Genomic DNA, 21,613 nt, shown 5'->3' with positions numbered 1-21,613 from the left:
GCTTCGACAAAAACCTCCTTACTCTACTTGAGATGGATGTTTTTTTTAAGTTAGCTATGTAGAGCTATGTAGGCCTATGAAAAAACTACTTCTGCATTATTCGATTGACCTACATGAGCAAGATTAGGTCAGCTGTAATTGGTATTTTCGGCCCCTGTTTTCATTAACATTTGACCTGTCTTGCAGCATCACCCTTGTTGGTTGCAAGTGCTCGTTGGACCGTAGAACGGATGAGAGGAGGCTTTGGTCGGCCCAGCTGGGCTCTATAGCTGCTGCGTTTGTTGTTGTTGCCCTGCTGGTGGTGACGTCCAGGGGGGCATCAAGCGGTCATAAGATTTCCCAGACAGCCATGGCTCATGCCACAGACACTGCTGCAGGACCAGAACCAGGCCATGGCATGTTCGGGTTCCAGGCAGCAGCAGACTTGCTTACCAGTGAACCCTCTGACGTCTGGCTGTGCTCCCTGGTCGGGTCGGTCATAATAGGACTCAGTGGGATTTTCCCCCTGCTCGTCATCCCCATTGAAGCTGGAGCAGCCCTGAAAACGGAAGGTACTGTAGGGGGGGGGAATGTTATGGGGAAAATGTAGTTATATACACACACACACACACACACACACACAGATAACTTATATTTATATATATTTTTTTATTGTCAGCTTATACAATTTCAGTGGTTGTTTTCACATATCCCTCCTAGACACAGACATTAAAGGCTTTGGATGAATCTGCATCTCATAATAGAGGTCTCGGTCATATGCCCAAATTAGGGATGCCTGGTGATTAGATTAAAAAAATCACACCCATGTGAAGTGAGGGGCGCTAATATATTAAAGTCTAACTCATGTTGATTTGGTGATGTAAAACAAACGGTGCCAACACAAACATTAAACGCCATTAACAATAAAGAGACAATATGATGTATGATGTAAATTTTGTCAATGGCGTTTACAAAATAAACATTGAACTAAAGACAAACATTAAACCTGTGTATAGGAGGGGCTAGCGCCCCTCAAAAACATGAGACATGCCCTGTAGATCTCTAGACTTCTGTAGCGTGAGTTGTTATGCTGCCATAGAAAACACAGATGAAGAGTAGCCAATGAGTCAGATGAGTCAGAGTCTTGTGTGTTGTCCTCTTAGATGGAAAAAATATTCCATCACCACCTATGTCCTAAAACAGTGGAAGAGTGGAAAGAATGTCTACATACATGTAGCCATCTGGAATTAACCTGCACCCCCTCCGCTTTAAACATGCCGCCTGTGAGACATACATATTGCATAGAGCCCAATGGATGACATATTTTGGGTCCAATCACGATTTTTGGAGTATCCTTTTTTTGAGGGGAGATAGCCCCTCCTATGTCCAGCTTTTAGTGTGTGTATAAACACAAACTTTGTCCTAACACAAACATGAAATGCCATTGACAATGAATGGACAATTTTGAGTGTTTGTGTAAACAAACATTGAAGACGAAGGTGAAAACATAACACATGAATATAAACAACGTTTTGTTTTCTCTGATAAAACTAATGATAATACTAGAAAAAGTACTCCTCAGACCACAGGTCTCTGTCAGGTCAGGTAGCAATGTTCAGAATTCAGTCATTATAGAGGTGAATTGAATATGTAGAAGATGAGGGATTAAGGTTGATGAAGTTATTGCACAGACATATTTATTTAGATGGCAATCTTAGCCAATCAGAATGAAATATAAAAATTCTGACAGATCCGTCATGAGATAATGTGTACCGATTTGTACCGAGTAATAAAAAAACATTTACAAAATTCTGCCTCCTGGTGGCGCTATACTGAAAAATGCAGGGCAGAGGTTTTTCCTTGGCCTCTAGGGGGTGTGCATACAAAGTTTCTCGCCAATCGGTCCAGTTATAGGAAAAATCCGCAAAATGGCCTGTTATAGCACCACTCAGGGTGGCATTTCTTTCTTGGTCTAGTCACTCTAGTGGGAATGTGTGCAAAGATTCACGGCAATCATGATTTGAGGCATTTGTGTTCAAAACGGACCACTCCTGCAAACTTTGGAAGTCAATCTTAGCCGATCAGAATGGAATATGAAAATCACACGTATCCGTCTTGATCACATGACTAGATGATGTGTACCGATTTGCGTGATTTTTGGACAAAATCTGCCTAATAGTGGCACCGATGTGAAAAATGTGAGCAACTGGTTCTACTCTGGCCTCCAAGGAGTGTGCATGCACAATTTCACAGCGATCAGTCCAACGGTGCCGGAGATTTGCTGTTAATGGACAGACGGGCACTCCTTCGGCCTGACAGACAATACACAGAGTAAAAAAAACATTGTCTATTTGTCTTCAAAACATTACTTTTTGCATTATTTTAAGATTTTGTTTTTGTAAATATAATTCACAATGGAAAATGGAACAATAAGGATAACTGCTTTACACATCTGAAGAAGACTATTCAACTACCTTACAGCATGTGCAATAATTTGACATACTGTAATTAAAATATTTTTTGCATTGTCTTTTCTCAATTGCATTGTTTATTTATGATGTCCTAACACAGTGGTCAGGCAGGTCCCAGTGGAATAAATAATAATGGCTGACTATTGGCTGATCACGAGGACAACAAATCAGGCCCCAAAATCCAAAAATTGGATGACCTACTATAATTTAAGCTGCTCACCATAATCCCTAAACTTCGTGACATATCAGTAATAGCAGTGACATCAGGATCGGGATGAATTGGGCACACCAATCATCAGTTCTGCATCTGGAAATGTTCTGTTCTGGTCTCTGCACTCTCCCATCAACTGCGACTGGATTTGGTTTGTTAAAGCAAAAGCCAGGATGTATTCTGGTTATGAATTATGAGCCACCCGGACTTCCATTTTTCATTGGGGGGAGACACTTGCTATGCATTGAGGTTAACCCATTTTGGGCGGGAACCCCTTTTGGTGTTTTGGTAAATGGTAAATGGTGCATTTATATAGCGCCTTTATCCAAGGCGCTTTACATAGATTGTGCATTACATTCACCCATTCACACACACATTCATACACCGATTGCGGCGGAAGCCATGCAAGGTACCAACCAGCACATCGGGAGCAATTTGGGGTTCAGTGTCTTGCCCAAGGACACTTCGACATGTAGACAGGAGCAGCCGGGATTCGAACCGCCGACCCATGGATCATTGGACGACCTGCTCTACCTCTTGAGCCACAGTCGCCCCTTTTTAACATTATGTTGTAATTTAGCTATTGAAAAATAGCAGATCTACAAGCTCATAGCGTGCCACCGAGTGGCGCGCTACGAGCTTGTAGGTCTGCTATTTTTGAAAAATCGTGAAAATATTTATTTCAGAAAACTGGAGGATTTAGAAGATTGTTTTTTAAATTTTTGAGGTCAGGCCTGAATGGGCTAAACCTGAACACTGGTCTCTTGGGGTGCCCCACCCACTGTAATACAGCCTTCCACATCTTTATGTCACGCCATGGGTTTTCTAGGGCAGTCCTAACCCTGAGGTTAGTCAGTTACTGTACCAAAGGAAATCATAAACAGAGTTTCTGTGGAAGACTTAAATAATCATTTGCTGTATGAAGATATTAAATGATCATGTTCTGGTGGAAGAAGGCCCCTTAAAATGTAGTACATTTTAATTCCATAAACCTCATTAATTGAATACATTATTATTATTCAAGAAAGTACAGCACTGGTACAGTCGGACATTAAGGCTAAAAGGATAACACAGGACATGTTTCCATTGTCGTCCTATGTATTCAATTCATGAACATAGCATAAAAACTAACATTCATACATGCAATCAACAAAAACATTATGTACAAATGGGGAAAACGTCAGCAGTGAGTGAGTCAGCAGTGAATGACAGTCTTTCTTTTGACAATTGCATTTACCTCCCTTTGTGGTCTCCTGATAGTTTGGAAAGAAACCAGTGATTCGCATTTTTAATGGATGGTGTCAGGGCATTCCAGGTGGCAAAATAGAATAAGAATTTTCCCATGTTTGTTCTATGGGTAGTACCAGATTGTTGTCGTAGCTGTGGGTGTCACAAACCTTAGAGAAGTAGTTAGTCAGGTATGAGGGTATTGAGCGCACTGACTGCGGTTTGACAATCTTAAATTAATCCTATTTTTATCATGGTCTTAAGTTGAAAAGGGAAGATCAAATATGACAATTAGTTTTGTTTCCATGTTAACTGAAGCAAGTGAATACAGCAGGTTCACGAGAATAAACATGTTCTGCTTTGTTTTGAATTTGTATGTTGCTCAGCTGGATGCCAGAAGTTGAAGCAGCTACTGAGCTTTGCTATTGGAGGCCTGCTAGGTGATGTGTTCCTCCACCTCCTCCCAGAGGCTTGGGCCCTATCTGGCAGCTCAGGTGAGACATCCAACACCATTGAGTTTTGTTGTTGAGAAATCAATTGTATTTGTACCCGAGTTTCTTCACACCTGGTGTATAAGAAAGATTTTTGTTGCAATTTTCCTCAGAGCTCATAGTATTCCACTTCCCAATTTAGGCATTCAGCAGACGCTCTTAATCCAGAGCAATTTACAGTATAGTAAGGTACTATATGTACCTTAAGTATAGTAAGACAATACATCAAATGCATAGAAATAGTAATCCATATCCATCATAAGTAAACCAAGAACCTATCATCAGTCTAACAGTAGAATATCCAAAGAAAATCAATAATCTGTACATTGAAACACTATAGAATGCCAGGTCAATAATTATCTCAATTATAATTTTAGTCTCGCATAAGCCTAAAGGCTAGGTGCAAGTGCTACGGCAAGTGCTATGAACTAAGGTGGAGTTTGAAGAGAGTCTGCAGTTCTCTGTTGCACAGAAACCTTGTATGTCCAAAACTGTTACCTTTTTAAGGATATGGGAAAAATAGTGTTCCAATCGATCCAATAGGCCTATAGTTATTATTTAGTCACAGGCTCTGTTTATAGTTTTCATTGGTTCAATATATAAAAATCACACCTGTGTGAAGTGAGGGGCGCTAATATATTAAAGTCTAACTCAAGTTGACGTATATGACACATTATGACGTAAATGTTCCCTTCATTGTCGATGCGTTTACAAAACAAACATTGAACTAAAGACAAACATTAAACCTGTGTATGGGAGGGGCTAGCACCCCTCAAAAACCCACAGACGCTCTTAGCCACTTTCACTTTTAATTGAGCGGTGCCTCCACTCCATTACGCAGCTATGTGTATGCACAGCTATGTGCATACACGCATGCATGCATGTATGCATGTATGCATGACTGCTTTTTAAATAGCTGATCTACAAGCTCACAACACCTTCGCGATGCGTTGTGACCTTGTATTTTCGCTACATTTTCGCTCTTGTAGCACAGCGCAAACTAAAGTAGGGCATTTATAAATATGGAGGTACGAGGTTTGGTTTCTGCCTGATAGCAACGTTATGCATGTTGTCTCCCAATCTGTTTCTGTACTCCATGTATCCTTCTGTTCCAGCTGGTAGTGTCCACCAGCAGTACATGAACCAGGGCCTGTGGGTCATCATTGGCCTACTGTCCTTCTTACTGCTGGAGAAGATGTTCCCTGACCAGGACCGTCTTAAGGACCCTGTACTATCTCCAGGGACAATCTCCAATTTGAATCCCACCGTAAGTCTTGTGATGGGCCTAATTCCCCTTCAGTTCAATCCTATGGAATACAAGTTGTCCTAACGAGGATTAGTTTCATGGTGATAAGAGTCTCCTAACCAAGAAGAGATTTGGACAATCCCAAAAGAACAGAGGCAAGTCAAACATTTGTCCTCTGCTAGTGTTACCAGGGAACGACAAATGGTGCTGTAGAGCGTAGACCCTAAGGGCAGTATTATGCGTGTCTTAACCCATTTTGGGCGGGAGCGCCTTTTGGTGTTAGCATTAATGCTTTAGCTATTGAAAAATAGCAGATCTACAAGCTCATAGCGCGCCACCGAGTGGCGCGCTACGAGCTTGTAGGTCTGCTATTTTTGAAAAATCGAAGAACGACTGACATAGAAACATAGCTTTTTCAGAAAACTGTCAGGATGTAGACATTTTTAGAATCTGATCTCAGGTCAAAAAAGCAGTTAAACTCAATGAGTGTTGAGGCTATTGTATTCCTGTATGTCAGTGTAAATAATTATGTAACAGACATGTGTTGTGCCATAAGACAATCTGATGTCTGAGGTGTCTGGAATACCTGCTTTCACATCCCTTCTTTTGTTAGGTGGACAATGTCAGGAGTAGTCCTCCTTTGTACTCGTTTCTGGATCGATATGAGTAATGTTAGGGATTTTTTTGTTCCCTGTGGTAAGGTTGCTGTAGTGTGGATTTGAATGTCTTTTGTCCAGAAATCACGCAAATCGGTACACGATTTCTGTGAAAAGTTGCACACACATTCCTACTAGGCTGACATCAGCCTCATGGTGGTGCTATAACAGGCCGATTTTCACATGTTTTGATATTACTCCTTCAGATTGAATCCAATCTAATCATGCAAATCGGTACACATGATCTCTATAGTCATTTGATCAAGACAGATTTGCTTGATTTATAATCTACATCCTGATTGGCTAAGATCTAAAGTTTGCAGGAGTGGCCCATAAATGCAGCAAATCATGAACGCAGCGTCTGATTGCTGTGAAACTTTGCATGCACATTCGTTGAGGAAGAGGATGTTGAGGAATAAAGGCCACCCCTTTAACATTGCCCTATTATAGCGCCACCAGGAGGCCATACAAACTTTCTACAATGCTGATTGCACACGATAGGAGGCGCGGGCCGGTACCCAGCCTGCATATCTCATCCTGCCTCTCATCCTTGTAGTGCCAAGACTGACATCCATGTCTGGGCTCATTCAGCGAATCAGCGTAGCATCTATTTATAGAACTGGGGTTAGGCATCTGGTGTACCCTCTTCAGACTGCTTGCAAGTGTATGCTCAGCAAACAGACAGAGGCATCCTGTGAGACTATTCTTCAAATATTTGGGAATTGGATTTTTGTGATTTCTTTCTTTAAAAAAAAAAAAATATTTAAATGTATTACAAGGGATTATTATTTAGCTAATAAATGTATGCTTTGATTTGACTTCTAAAGTAATTTAGAATTGATGATCAAAACTGAACTTTCATCAAGCTCACACAGTTTAGCCTATGGGGTGAATTGTTCTTAAAGTTGATCACACTTTATTACTTCCTCATACTTACTGTAACACTTAGGGTGGTTGCACACACGTTTTTTCCGTCGGAAAACCGACCGAAAAACGCAGCTAAAAATCCAAATAGGCAGCAGTCGGCAAGGACCTTTAGACTGCGGAGAATTGAAATCGTGAAATAACCTTCACTGCTGAGTATTTCACTAACCTTTGAAGAGTCACCCGGGCGCTAATGTAAGTCCGTTTCATGAAAATCTGCCTAAATATATTCCAACTGAACTGGAACTGGGAGACACGTCGCTGCCATTGCCCCTCATTGACTTTGCATTGCGCCTCAATTTCCCATCAGCCCTAGGAACTTAGGAAGCCAGTGTGACTGATTTGTTTTCCGGTCACGTGATCCAAACTGTGTACTACTGTATCCTACTGTGTCCGATGGAAACCATGTATCTCTTAAAAGTTATCAAAAACATCGAATTAAACAATGAAAACAAAAGTCGGAAATGTCATGATCAGCAGTCAAACTGTCACAGAAAATGGAACAAACATCTCTTGATGACATCCAGAGGACAGCAGGCTATTTCCCTCTCCACTTAATTTGACTATTAGTCTACCCTAATTGGAAACACAAGTGGTTTTTGAAGTTGACCCTTCTCGGAAAAAGGAGAATAGATGAGGTGACCAGGTATTTTATTTTCTATTCAAAACATGCAAACCAAGGATCATGGCTTGTGTTTGGGATGTTTAGGATGAATGGAATATCACTGCATAATGACAGTATGGGTACAAGAGTTAAAGGGGCATTCCACTCATTTTCAACATTTTACTATGTCATATACCTTAGAGCTGTTGTGTAGAAACAATAAAAAAGTCCCCCTATTCTGTGTTTCCTAGAACTGGAGGTCTGAAAAAAATCATTAACATGGTGAATCACATCTTGATGATGTCATCAAGATGTGATTCACCATGTTAATGGTTTTTTTGTTAATGATTTTTCTAGGAAACACAGAATGGGCGGGACCTTTTTATTGTTTCCACACAACACCTCTAAGGTATATTAATGACATGGTAAAATGTTGAAAATGAGTGGTATTCCCCTTTAAGCAAACTTATTGATTTACCAATAATCATTTATTTAAAAAAGAAAGAAAGAGAAAAAGGTTTTGAATAGAAAGGCTAAATTATAGAAACTAGCAGATCAACAAGCTGACAAGCTCACAATGTGTTTCAGGTTTTGACACCTCCACTTTTCAGTGTGGCTACAGCCATTTGTAATTGTAAACAATCTGTCTGATTTGACTTTCAGTGGCAGGGCCTTTAATTTAAGAGAAATTATTCCTTTGTTCCAGTTTTTCCCCTTTTCCCCAGTGTTACACTTAATTACCTTTCATTTTAGTGTGACTTTGCAGATTACACAGAAGGAACAAATTCCTTTCATGCTTCTGCAAATACAAAATTAAGGCACAAGTCTCCCTAACGCTGATCTAATTCACCTACAAAAGGTAGCCTTTAATATTAATATTGTGTTAAACTGTGATGCAGTCATTGCCTAATAACATAGATTATAGTGATTGCCTTGCCATCCTGAATGACAAAACCTTTCATTTGATTATTCTTTTTACAGACACCATCAAACTCGGCAGTGAAGAATGGAAACCACTCAGAGACACGGAATGGCTCAAAGCCACAGCACTCCCTGAAGGAAGGATCAGAGAAAATCAAGGTATTGTGGGGACGCCAGCTGTCGAGGTGGCAAACGAATGAAACTATAGCATGGGGAAGAAAGTATACTGGACACACAAAGTCTGTTGCAAGAGAGCTCAGAGGAAGAAAGACCATCTGTTCCAAAAATAAATGGGAATAACTCTGGTGCATTTTGATTCCAGGGCCTTTAAAAGCACAGCGGGGGAAATGTTAAGCAACCAACAGCATGTCATGACTTAATTAGCTAGTAGAATTGGGTCAGACATGTTAGAGCCTTCGACCTTTGTTATACAGCTCGGCATTGGTTTTGAATTAGAAATTCAAAACCAATTATGGTTATGTTTAGTTCTTAAATGTATCAATTTAATTTAAGAATTTAAGTCTTATTCAGAATTGAATATAGGCCTACAGTGGGTTGGAAAATGTCATATGTGTAGAACAGTAGAAGTCTAACATCCCGACAAGGGCCTACCTCGGTTCAAAGCCAGGTGCTTACATCTGCTTGTAATTCTCAATCCATGTTCCCACTGATCCATATATGATGTGATGTTGATGATATGATTTAGCAAGAATAATTCAACTTTAGCTAAACAGTCATTTGATAAGATAAGTGTTGTATGACCATAACATCCTAATAAATTATAGTAAGGTGGTCCCCACTCCTTTTGGATGTTTATTTTCTTGTCACTGCATATTTGCACATACGTGAAATTTGTCCTCTGCATTTACACACCCTAAAATATTAGGAGCCATTAGTACGGTACTCTGGGAGCAGTTAGGGGTTAAGTTAAGTGTCTTACTCAGGGCCACTTAGAAGGTCACAGGTTCAATTCTCTGTTCTGGAAAGGTGTCTGTTTCCCATGCCAGCTCTCTACCCATTCAGTTTTGGCCACCATCCTAAAGTATCAGGGAAATTATTTTGCTTAGGAGCCATGAAGACAAGTTATAAATGAATAGCATATTGCCTACATGAGTTCTTCAAAATGTGTTAATCACTAGTTGTGTCTAAATAAATAAAAGGTTGTGCTTAACATATTTCATATATTACAGACAAGTGGTTACTTAAACCTACTGGCAAACTGCATTGACAACTTCACCCATGGGCTGGCTGTGGCTGGGAGTTTTATGGTCAGCAAAAAGGTAAGAACACAGGATCTAAAACTCTTTCTTATATTTCTCAATTGTCTTGTCCATCACATAATGATGTGGACAAGAAATGTAGGGCAGCTGCCTTGCCGCATGATTAGCTATTCAAAGGCAACATTTTTGTGTGAAGGTCTCTGAAAATAATTGTGACTGAGAAAGGTAGGACGCTTTTCATGAACTTGAACTGTTCGCAGCTCATGCACAAGCACAGCAACCCTCTTAATGGCTAATGTTATGTTAGCCACTGTTTTTTCTGTTTAAAGAAGTATACTTCTGGTAGTTTTAATATAATATAAATTGTTACCTTTTTTGAGTGGTGCAGCCACTACAAGGAACAGCAATGTCCGTCCCTGGGTCCCTATGTATGTTTAAGGTACCAGCAGGTGCCAAAGTGGCACTATTGAGCTAGAAACCGAGAGAGAGAGAGTGTTGCACTGTTGCCTGCTAATTACAATGTGGAGCGTGCGTGCATGCGAGAGACGGAGGGAGGGAGAGGGGAGAGAGATAATACCACTCTCTTACTTGTGTGAGAGAGAGAGAGTGTTGTCTGCTACAGTAATTTCCCCACACGGTAAAGGTGGTTTCACACTGGAAGCGTTTTTTTGGAAACGCTAAAAATCCGAAAAACGCGCTCTGTGTGCAGGGACCTTTACTCTGTCATTTCTCAACCGTTTCGGACGTGGGGCGGCTCACCGGAACCGGGCCGGCACCCTGGGCGCGTTCCTGTGGCTCTGGAAGTTCTGGAGACCCCCACACGGAGTTGCACCACTCAGTTCACACGGGTGCGATTTTTATTTTATTTAAAAAAATAACTAGCTGCCAGCAGTCAGAAAAAACGAATAATTTCTGTTTGTTGTACAAAAAGGATATGAACAATGTTACTTTGCTGAAATGTGAAAGTGAAAATGCAGCCCCTACTCCTTTATTATGCCATTTATTTAAAACATGTAAAATGTTATTAAAGACTCATTTACTGTAGCTGCCACCTTAAAATTCTGTGCAAACAACACACCGACAGTAGAGGAAACAATTAGGGTTTCAGTGATCTTGCTCAAGGACACTTGGGGTAGGTAGCCCTGGATCGAACTAGGAACCTTCCGTTTCCCAAGCGGCCACCCCTGAGCCACTGCCGCCCCTACAAGCTCACAATGCCTTGCGATGCAACGCGGTGAGCTTGTAGATAAGCTATTTGCACTATTCTTTCACTATACCCTTGTGCGATAAAGTACAAAATAACGCCTTGCATGGTTAATCGATTCCTTTAATATCTAAAATATTGTGCTTCTCAATTATTCTATCAATAAAAAAGTAATTGATAGGATAATCCCAATTTCAACAGGACTCTAGCAACAAGTGTGCCTTACTTCATGTTGAGGGCAATATGGATTAGTTTCACATGCATCATTTTGCATTCTAAAATAAATGTAAAGTGGCCACAAAGGGACGCTGTATTACTAAGTGTATGCAAGGCATACATTCAGAATTGGCACTGATAATGCCTGCCTTGTGAGTATCATGTTTGGCACAGGTCTCTTGGAATAGTACAAGATACACCATATGAGGGCTCTGAGTTCTGAACAGATTATTGCTCATTCCAAAGTATAATGGTATCACTCAAGCATTGTTTTAAAGGTTAAAACATAATAATGTAGTGTTGGAACTACAAACGGTAAAGAGGTGGACTGTCTGATTCACATTAACATGGAGTCATTGCATTAAGTTATATATAATATGCTTACTATGCTAGTGGTATGAAGCTAGTCCAGCTGGAGAAGCATAAGGCTAACAGCATGAACTGCAGAGCAGTGTGCCAGAGAGGAAGTTGCCTAGATGTCTTAAACACACATGACTCCCATTTTCTATTTTCTGCTTACATCACATGCAATCTTACTTCAACTACATGCACAGTGTGAAGCTGTGTTTAAACTAGTGTGCCGCAGTTAGTGGACCATGTGTAGTGTATTAAAGCTGCTATAAGCAATAATTATGTCAACATTTTAATTTATTTTTTGGTATTCAGACCATAGATATTATAAGAAATAGATGCCTCATTTGCCGCTGCAGTTCATTGGAGCGACGTGTATCCCAATGAAGGCGGAAGTGCAGTGCTGAAGGCTTTTTTTTTTTTTTAACAAATCTTTATAACAGTCATGACAATATACATTACAATACAAGACAAACAAACACAAACAACAAAGTTATTAACAATACAACATCAGACCAAGGGGGGATTAGATTACTAACAGAAAACATTAAAGAGTGAACACAAAGCAACAGTTCTCTGCAGCTTTCTTATTTAGAAGTGCTGAAGGCATTTGCTGAAGGCGACTGCGTCGCTGCCCAAGTGACGTCACTCATGTGACTCCTCCATGTCTCTCGCTGTCACTCAAGTGACTACTGGCCAATCACAGCGCGTCTTTTCCGGGACTTATGTTACGCACGCGGAAGCTTGACAAGCTTCCGCTTTGCTTCCGCTAATGCTTTGCAAGGAATGTCTGGAAAATTGTGCCTTCAATGGTGACACGCGCCTCAGAGCCGGAAAGGGCGTCTACGTATATATGTCTATGATTCAGACAGCCAGCAATGGGTAGAACGCTCCCCAAAAATGTAGTCTCTGTGACACATCTAGGGGCCGCAATCTGCATTCAAAGATGCTCCTAGAAGCTTTGTCATTGGTCGAAAAAAAACCCGGTCGCAATGACTAACCAATCAGGAAGCAGACAGGCAAATCGACCAATGACAAAGCTATCTAGGAAAATCTTTGAATGCAGATTGCGGCCCCTAGGTGTGTCACAGAGACTACATTTTTTTGAGAACGTTGTACCCATTGCTGGCTGTCTGAATACCAAAAAAAATGTGGACATATTATTGCTTATAGCAGCTTTAAATTGTAGTTCATGTTATACAATACATAGTTTGAACAAAACCTGTCCCACATTAAGTCCTGCCCCATAATTAGATACTAAAAACATAATAGATCTTAAAACCCACCTCTTTTCTCTTGCTGTGTGTGAATGCTCCATGCTTTATAACCTCCTGTCTTGTTACTGTCATGCATCAGGTTGCATGTCATCCTTGATAGAGACACACAGGGACTACACATTTCACGCCCCCAAATGAGACAGCGGCCCCACTTCTGGTCCATTTCAACTGTGTACTGCAGCTGCCAATGCAATCCCTATGAGAGGCATCATAAAATACCCTAATTTCACTGGTTAATTACTGAGGCTGTAGAGATTTTTTTTGTGTTCTAATAAAGTGTCCCGTATGTTTGATTTGTCCTTTTCAATGTCGCATACCTGCCATCTCAATACTATAACTATAACTATAATATACTCCACCAGTTTGTGAAAAGTGCTAGCATTGTAAATCTCAAGTCAAAGTGGTCGCACGGTATATACGTCACTGTTGCATCCCTTGAGGTTTTCAATACCCAGATATATTTGTTGTATTTCGTTTTTTTACTATGTATTTGTTGAAAATGATCTAAACAGCATCTTGCAAGACTATTATTAATACTCATCTGGAGAATTCACTAGGTAGTTGAAAATGTCAGGATGTCACTCCTCCATTTAGCTGTGTTATTTTCCCATGCAACTATTCAGCCAAGTTAATTATACAACAAGTTGACAGCGGTAAAACACACCGTCGGAGCTCCGCGGTAGGTAGAACGTAAGCCTGTGACATGTTCAAAATATAGACATGAATAACAAAGTCGATCGGGATGTATATTGAGAATTCCACTCTTCAAAGTCGGCGCTCGTAGCCTTGTAAAGGCAGTGACGTCCCTTAAAAGCGACAGGTTCTCTGTCTGCCGTCTCCCCTCTGCTCTGTTAACATTATGGGTAACTCATTCAAGTGGTAAATGAAATGTGAAATAAATAAAAAATGACAGACTTCATACATTTGGAAACATATTTTTATTCAAATCAATATAGTCTTCATTTCATTTCATATTATTTTAAAAGTAGGCTAACTACAGTTGAATTTCAATGGACTTCTATGGGCTGGCCTGCAGTACACTGTTCCAACGGACCAAAAGTGGGGACGCCGTCTCATTTGGGGGCGTGAAATGTGTAGTCCCCGTGTGTCTCTATAGGAAAGCACTTTGGGATAACTGCTGCTGTTCTTAAATGTGCTACAGTATAAAAATAAAGCTGATGTAATTAATTGTAATTAATTGATTGTTGCAGGTTGGGTATCTCACCACCTTTGCCATACTGCTCCATGAAATTCCCCATGAGGTGAGATTACCTGCATATTTAGCTGCAATGTAACAACAATTTCATTGGATGTCATGTTATGATTTAAAAACCTGTATAATTTAACTGCCACTTCTTTGTTTCTACGCTGCCATAGCAGAATTCTGATCATATTATAATTGTGGTCAGTCACTGTTTTTCCATGAATAAATTGTGAAATGTGCTATAGGTGGGTGACTTTGCCATCCTGCTGCGGGCTGGGTTTGACCGGTGGAGTGCTGCACGGATGCAGCTGTACACAGCACTGGTAGGGGTGCTGGGAGCCAGTGTTGCTCTGTGTGCTCAGTCACCAAAAGGCACAGGTGAGATGGGACCTTCACACAATACCACCTCAAGGGAGGTTTTTATACTTTTTACACATTTAGACCTGAGGCCGATTCTGATATATGGAGCGTGTCTTGAGTGTACAGGGTGTGATGACGTCAAATCAACATATGGAATGTCAGAACAGGTCAGCTCCATATATGGAGATCTAAGGGTGGCAGCGGCCAGGGGCAGTGTCTTGACTCTTGAGTGTACAGGGCCGGGCCTTAATTTTCGGGCCTGTTGAGAACTCTAGTTTTCGCCGGTTGCCGGGCACGGCTGCACTAATACTTTCGCGTGACAGACTGATGGCCATATATGGTGGCGTGATGGATGGACTGACAGGTTTTGCAGGTTTTCATAGTAATCTGCGACCTATGGTCGCAAAAAAACGCGAAAGCATCTGTGTCATTTTAGATTTTAACGTTGGCTATTCAAAAATAGCAGGTATACAAGCTCACAGCGTGCCACTTTGTGCCACGATGCAAGCTTGTACATTTGTGATTTTTGAACATTTTTGGTGTTTGGGGGTCCTTGGCACTGAGAGTTAATGATTTAGAAGATACGGACGTTTCTACTCCGCCACAATGTTATGCTGCCCACACGGGCAGATGCAAAAGATAAAGATGCTCACAGACAGACGGTGTATTTGTAGGCCAGTCGTTAAGCAGCAGGAGGACGTTTGTTAGCAGCTCAACCACTGAAATAAAACCAAAACAAACGTCCAACACAGATAAAAGTAATTACTCACCTACTGCTGCAGGTTCCATGTTTAAGTAATCCCAGTGTTGTTCAAGATGCATGGTTTTCATAGTGTAAATAATTATGGACGCGTGGTTTAGCAGGAGCACCGCGTAACTTTGGGAAAGTGTCATAGTAGCTTGTTTACAACTGAAACGGACTTCCTGTGCACTGACTTTCAAAATAAGCCACGTGTAATAATTAGTCGACACTAGTTTTATTTCTAAATGTACTTACAGGACGTTAACATCACATTCGACGCATGCGCACTGGCCCCCCTGATAATCGCAGATAGCGCAAAGTGAATATAATTAACATGGACACTCCCCCAATGCTAAAATATGCAGGAAAGTGGTATGCCATATGTGTGTGCCATATGTGTCAGTACATTTACATACTAAATTTCTGTTCCACATCTTTATTCAAATAGAAAATGCGACAGCGTGGATATTGCCATTCACCGCTGGAGGTTTCCTGCATATAGCCTTGGTGAATGTGGTGCCAGACCTGCTAGAGGAGTCCAGTTGGAGGTATATAGTTATTTATTGCCCATTTTTGGGTTGTGGATCCATTTGTATTGGTCACAAGTCGTGACTCGCAACTCATCCTTTTTCCCTGTTTCGTACATCTTTTGTGTGTGTGTGTGCTATATTTGCATTTATAATAATAACTTTAACTTATATAGCAATTTTCATGAAACCCAAGGACGCTTAACAAGACATTTATATGTACTGTACATGTTTTGATATATATTTTTTACATTCTGTTTTTCCAGGCATTCCCTAATACAGATCCTGCTCATCTGTTGTGGTGTGGCTGTTATGGCCTTCTTGTCTGCCATTGTAGACTGACCATGTGGGCAGACACTCTTTAATCTCACCAGGCGATACACACTAAAACTCAACACTGCACAAGAAGAATCCCACAGCTCCACTAAGCCCCTCGCATCTGCTTGTCCTTCCCTTTCCTGGATTACGTTTGATGTCCCAACTGCAGCATATTGTCAAAATTGGGGACAAATTTGATTCAATCATTACAACCACCTCAACAAACATCTAAAGGAAAAAGAAGAGGCAATAAGAATTGCACTTTAATAAGGATGGCTGGCTTTAATCATAATGCCAACTTTCTCTCAACAATACTCCGACTACAGTATGTTCAGTTCATCTGCTGACCGGAAATGGGTATGGACAACTTCACACATGTGCCAGATTTAGAATGCTAATTTGGATGTTTGTTACTGAACTGACATTGACCAGACAATCATTGTTTTGCACATAAGTATAATGTACCTGCTCAAGACAAAAAGGGTGTTATTAGTTCTATGTAGGCCTTTCTGACTTTGAAATTAAGCATCATTTAGCTTTTTTAACTGTTTGTACAGTACAGTATAGCACAATATGTTATCATTATCACCACTCCATTACACTACCTTGATATATATAATGAGTGCCAAGAAACAATATGCTGCTTGGTGCAGTCTGTTACATTTGTGTAGTCTATTTATTTAAAACGATTGGACCAGCAACATGAAATATAAGTCTTAGTTATGATTATCACCACTCCATTACACTACCTTGACATGAAACGAGTGCCAAGGAACAATATGCTGCTTGGTGCAGTCTGTTACGTTTGTGTATGCGGTACAGCAAAGCCTGCCTCTTTCTCTTGCTTTCATTTTACTGGCCACATGCAATACAATCGACATATCCAGCGAGTGATTTGATCACCATGACTCAGTGCCTAATGTATACTAAGCTCTGCTTTAGACATCCTATGGTATATGATAGCCAATAGTATTTATTTTTCAAAAAAGGAAATATGAATGTGTTCTTTAATACCTGCACACAACTTGTTTTTTATGTTGCTTAATAATTGAAATAAAACAATGCATGATCATTTTGTAAGACAGACCAATATTCTCAGAAGAAATGTGTGTATATATATATATACTGTATATCTACAGTATTAGATCTGTCTCGATTGATAGATAATTGGTAGTTATCTCCGGCAGGCTGAAGCCCAGGATGTAGATATCTCTGTTTGGAAGAAACCACCTAAAGAAAAATCAGGTTAGGTCTTTGTCGAAGCGCTTTTTAATACTTTCCATTGGTTCAATATAAAACCAACTCACAAACGTAAAGGGTGTTTATTTATTTAAACAATGGAATTGGTTTCTTCCGGACAGCAATGTTTTCACCCTAGTCTGTGTTCACACTCCTGAAATATTATTCCCAATCCAAAATCAGTAAGGTTCCTGCACACTGCTGCCGTTTTTTTGCATTTGTTTTGTGTCGTTTTTATCTAATTCCATTCTCCCCATTAAAGCAGTTAACAGGCAGAAGAGCAACAAGTCTATCTTTCTGTCTTATACTATGGACAGACCTATATGACAGATTTCAGCCATGGCAGGGTTGCCTGAGTGAGGGTGCCTGATATTGAATGACCCCAGGTTATCGATCACTCCAAAACAAACAGATGCAACACATGTATACATGTAAAATTGCGTATACTTGTCTCACATAAATGTGCCCCAAATTCGAATCACAGATTGAGGTGTGTCTAGCCATAAGCAATTGAACCCAGACCAAATGTTTTTGTTTAACCAACTTTTTTAAATTTAATTTCAACAAATTAGGTAAACATTATCTTGGGAGTCGTGTGACAATGTGTGTTATAAAAAGCTATTTCATATACGTTGTCTATAGTCCATATGCTGTAACTGGAGTTAGGGGTAAGTCATTGACACCTCGACATACAATATAGCCGGTGTCGGGAATCAAACCTGGGACCTTTTGCTTTCCACACCACCTGATACTTGCTGCAAGCAAGGATCATGTAAGGAGAAATGTGGTCATGGATTGGAAGCCCCAACTGTGTAGAATTGCACCTGCTGAACACAAATTCTGCACCATAAGCATATTTTCTGCAGCAAGGGTTCTGTGCCTAAAATGTCAGATGGGAGACAAGGGAGGGGGGTATTGATTGTGCGCTCACACTTGTCCAATTCCAACACAGTCTGTTTGGCAAGCTCCTGTTGCCATAACGACTCCCCTGCGGGTTGCCTTCCTGAAGCCTAATTTATGCTCCGTACACACGACAGTGTCGCGCAACGAGAATAACGGACCTACAAGCTCACAGCGCGTCGCCTCTACAACGCTTTGTGAGCTTGTAGGTCGGCTATTTTTAACGCATGCCACCGTCGTGTCAAGGAAGTGTATTAGTTGGGTCTTAGTCATGAACTGACTGTTCCTGAACGTCACAACACAGAATGGCAAAACATTGGCAGCAAACCATTACAAATGAAGACGAGAGCAAACCACTCAATTTACACTTTGGTCAATGTACAAACATGAACATTTATCACATCTTTGCAGAGTTTTTCAGCAGCTGTAAGTCCATAAGCAAAAAGGTTGATAATCACACTGGTCCCAGACCGAGAGAAGGCTATAATCAGTAACTAAGACAGACTCAAGTCCCAGTACCTAAGACTTGTATACTGTATGCATATAGTAGGCTAGTAGCCTATGTTATTGGTATGAATTAATACAGATTAATGGATGAGTGTCTTGACAAATGAGAATGTCTCCAATCTCCATAAATAACCAGTATTCACAAAAGTCTAGACATCAGCAGCATCATACAATTCCAATCCAATCCCATATGGCTATTCCATTCCCATACATAACTCAATTTTGTTGAAGTCATAAATAGGAAAGCGATTAGGATGCCCAATGCCCATCATTAGGCCTAATCCCAATATGTTGCTTTTGTTCTTTATAGCACTGAATGTTAAGTCTGTTGTTGGCATGTAACTTCATAGAAAACATTACATGCCTCACCAGATTAGTGATTTTCTGAATCGCTGCATGCTTTATAAGGCAGTGGCTATATTAACTCATGTTACTGGTGGGAACCCACTGACACCTGGAACCCCCTCAAGGACTCCTGGGGGTCCATGAAAACCACTACTTTAAGGACAGCTAAAACAATTTTACATAATTTATACAGTCCATGATTGTTTTCTTTTTGTCTCCTCCAGGCCGAAGGCATGGGGAGAGAGTATGTTTTGCACTCCGTCCGTCCATCTGTTACCAGCTAATCTCCGGCACCATTAACCTGGTCGATGCCAAATGTTGCACACTCACTGGATGCCAATGAACCTCTGCCCCAAAATTTCCAGAACAGCCTACTTTTTTTACACATTTTTTTATATTACTCCTCCAGATTCTGTCCAAAAATGCCACAAATCGTTACCCTCTATAGTCATGTGTTCAAGCCGGATCTGTCCGATATTTCATATTCCATCCTAATTGGCCAACATCGGCTTTCAAAGTTGGCAGGATTGTCCCGTTTTGCAACAAAACGCCTCAAATCATGAACGCAGCATGCAATTTATGTGAAATCTTTCACTGACTTTCCTACTAGGCTGAGGAATATATCCCACCCTTTTCACATTGGCCTGTTATAGCGCCACCAACAGGTGGATATTTGCAAAACACGTTTTTGGAACAAAATGCCTCAAATCATCCAATTGCCATCCAAGGCGTAAGAAATGGCACCCTTTTCACTTGGCCTATTAAAGCGCCACCAGGAGGCCACAACCTGACCTGGTGGAGACCTGTGCCCCGAGGGGCACTTTATCTATAGTTTATTTTCTTCCCTTAACTTTTTTTTTAAACAAATTAAATGGTGGATCTGTGTAAGGTACAAAAGAGTGGCTCTTGTGTCCTGACTGAAAGCTGCCATATGTACCAGCTGTATACGGTAGTTAACGATTGAAGGGACTCACCGACAGTTTATGCGGTTTCCGTTTATGCTGTGGCAAGTGGCGCAAATGGATAACTAATGAAGCTTGGTATAGGCCAGGGTAAATGATTACCAGATTCGGAAGAAGCTCAATGTGTAAGTGAAAACCAAAGAAATAAGGAGGCAGAAACTGGAGTTAAAGGTTAACTGAAATATTATTGACTTAAAACAACAACAAACAGAACTTAAACAACTTGAACATTTATAGAAAATAAAAAACACAAAATGGGGGCCCCTTTAAAGGTGGTGACTTTGAGAGTCCCCGTTCAGTTCCTATGTTTCTAAGGGGGTTCAGTCTCTCTCTCCAGTGTGGAGAAACAGGTTTGCCACATTTGTGGAGGGAAGGGGGGCGTCCAGATCCGGGTCGGCTCGCCAGGTCCCAGCCGGTACCAGAACCATCCAAAGGGAATTCCTTTCAAGGACACAAAACCTGACCTGAAAGGCCAGGTGTCTAAATCAGTCTTTTGTTCAAAAATCATTGTTGTACAACATCATTAAATCAAATAAAACTATCAATGAATGAGTAAAGAGTTTGATGTGATCAGGATCAACCACTTTAATAATTTTTCCTTTTCTATATCGGGTGTAAAGGAGCAACTTGGACACTCAGGCATGAAGGAAGCATGAGTTCAAGTCCGTTGCTCTCCCCATGGGGACTAGGTTGGCAGAGGGTGTGTAGAGCCCAGGATCACATTAGATAATTGACACAGGGGTGAAAAATGGGTTACAAAATCGTGGGATAAAAATTATAAAAAAATAAAAAATGTCCTGGTGATTACAAGAGTTTGCTCAGTCCAGCAATGTGTCAGGTCTGGTTGGAATAACGTGTTCCTTCCACGTGCCCTGTCCAACCAGGTTGGCGGAGGGTGTGTAGAGCCCAGGATCACATTAGATAATTGACACGTTTTTCCGTTTCCTGTGTCAGTTTATTTATTTATTTTTTTAAAATTCGTGGCGATTACAAGAGTGTGGCTCATTCCAGCAATGTGTCAGGTCTGGTCCTGGGGAAAAGCTCAGGCCGCCTGCTGGCTACTGGTGGAGAGGACGGAAGAGTCAACATCTTCTGTCAGCAAATCCAACTGTGTCATGAGTTTGACAGGTCACAGTAACCCAGTGGAGTGTGTGCAGTTCAAAGGTTCCGAGGAGCAGGTCGTCGCAGGGTCACAGTCAGGATCCCTGTGCGTCTGGGACTTGGAGACCGCTAACTGGTTGGAATGACGTGTTCCTTCCACGTGCTACGTCCAACCAGGGAAACTCCCCCCTGTCGGGTGTAAAGGAGCAACTTGGACACTCAGGCATGAAGGAAGCATGAGTTCAAGTCCGTTGCTCTCCCCATGTCCCCCATATATGGGGACTAGGTTGGCGGAGGGTGTGTAGAGCCCAGGATCACATTAGATAATTGACACAGGGGTGAAAAATGGGTTACAAAATCGTGGGATAAAAATTAATACAAAAAAAAATGTCCTGGCGATTACAAGAGTT

At 40.9% G+C, this 21,613-nt stretch overlaps 1 protein-coding gene and 1 long non-coding RNA gene across 2 annotated transcripts in view; one reads left to right on the top strand and one right to left on the bottom strand.

Annotated features, from left to right (window-relative positions):
• Window positions 1-212: 212 nt before the first annotated feature.
• slc39a13 (solute carrier family 39 member 13) lies at window positions 213-17,233 on the top strand. The gene is given in 10 exon segments (XM_079497121.1): window positions 213-266; window positions 269-551; window positions 4,275-4,382; window positions 5,495-5,646; window positions 8,791-8,889; window positions 9,921-10,010; window positions 14,210-14,260; window positions 14,448-14,580; window positions 15,753-15,852; window positions 16,098-17,233. Coding segments are annotated over 10 exon segments (1,128 nt in total). The 5' UTR covers window positions 213-230; the 3' UTR covers window positions 16,174-17,233.
• Window positions 17,234-20,267: 3,034 nt separating this feature from the next.
• LOC306920264 overlaps window positions 20,268-21,613 on the bottom strand; it is a 1,825-nt gene continuing 479 nt past the window's right edge. The window contains exon 2 of the long non-coding RNA XR_013789631.1: window positions 20,268-21,613. This exon is cut by the window's right edge and continues 233 nt beyond it. This is a non-coding gene — a long non-coding RNA (uncharacterized lncRNA).

Source organism: Electrona antarctica, assembly GCF_951216825.1.
Source record: "Electrona antarctica genome assembly, chromosome: 3".
Lineage (NCBI taxonomy): Eukaryota > Metazoa > Chordata > Actinopteri > Myctophiformes > Myctophidae > Electrona > Electrona antarctica.
The sequence above is the reverse complement of the archived record's forward strand: the minus strand, read 5'-3'. Positions and strand labels throughout refer to the sequence as shown.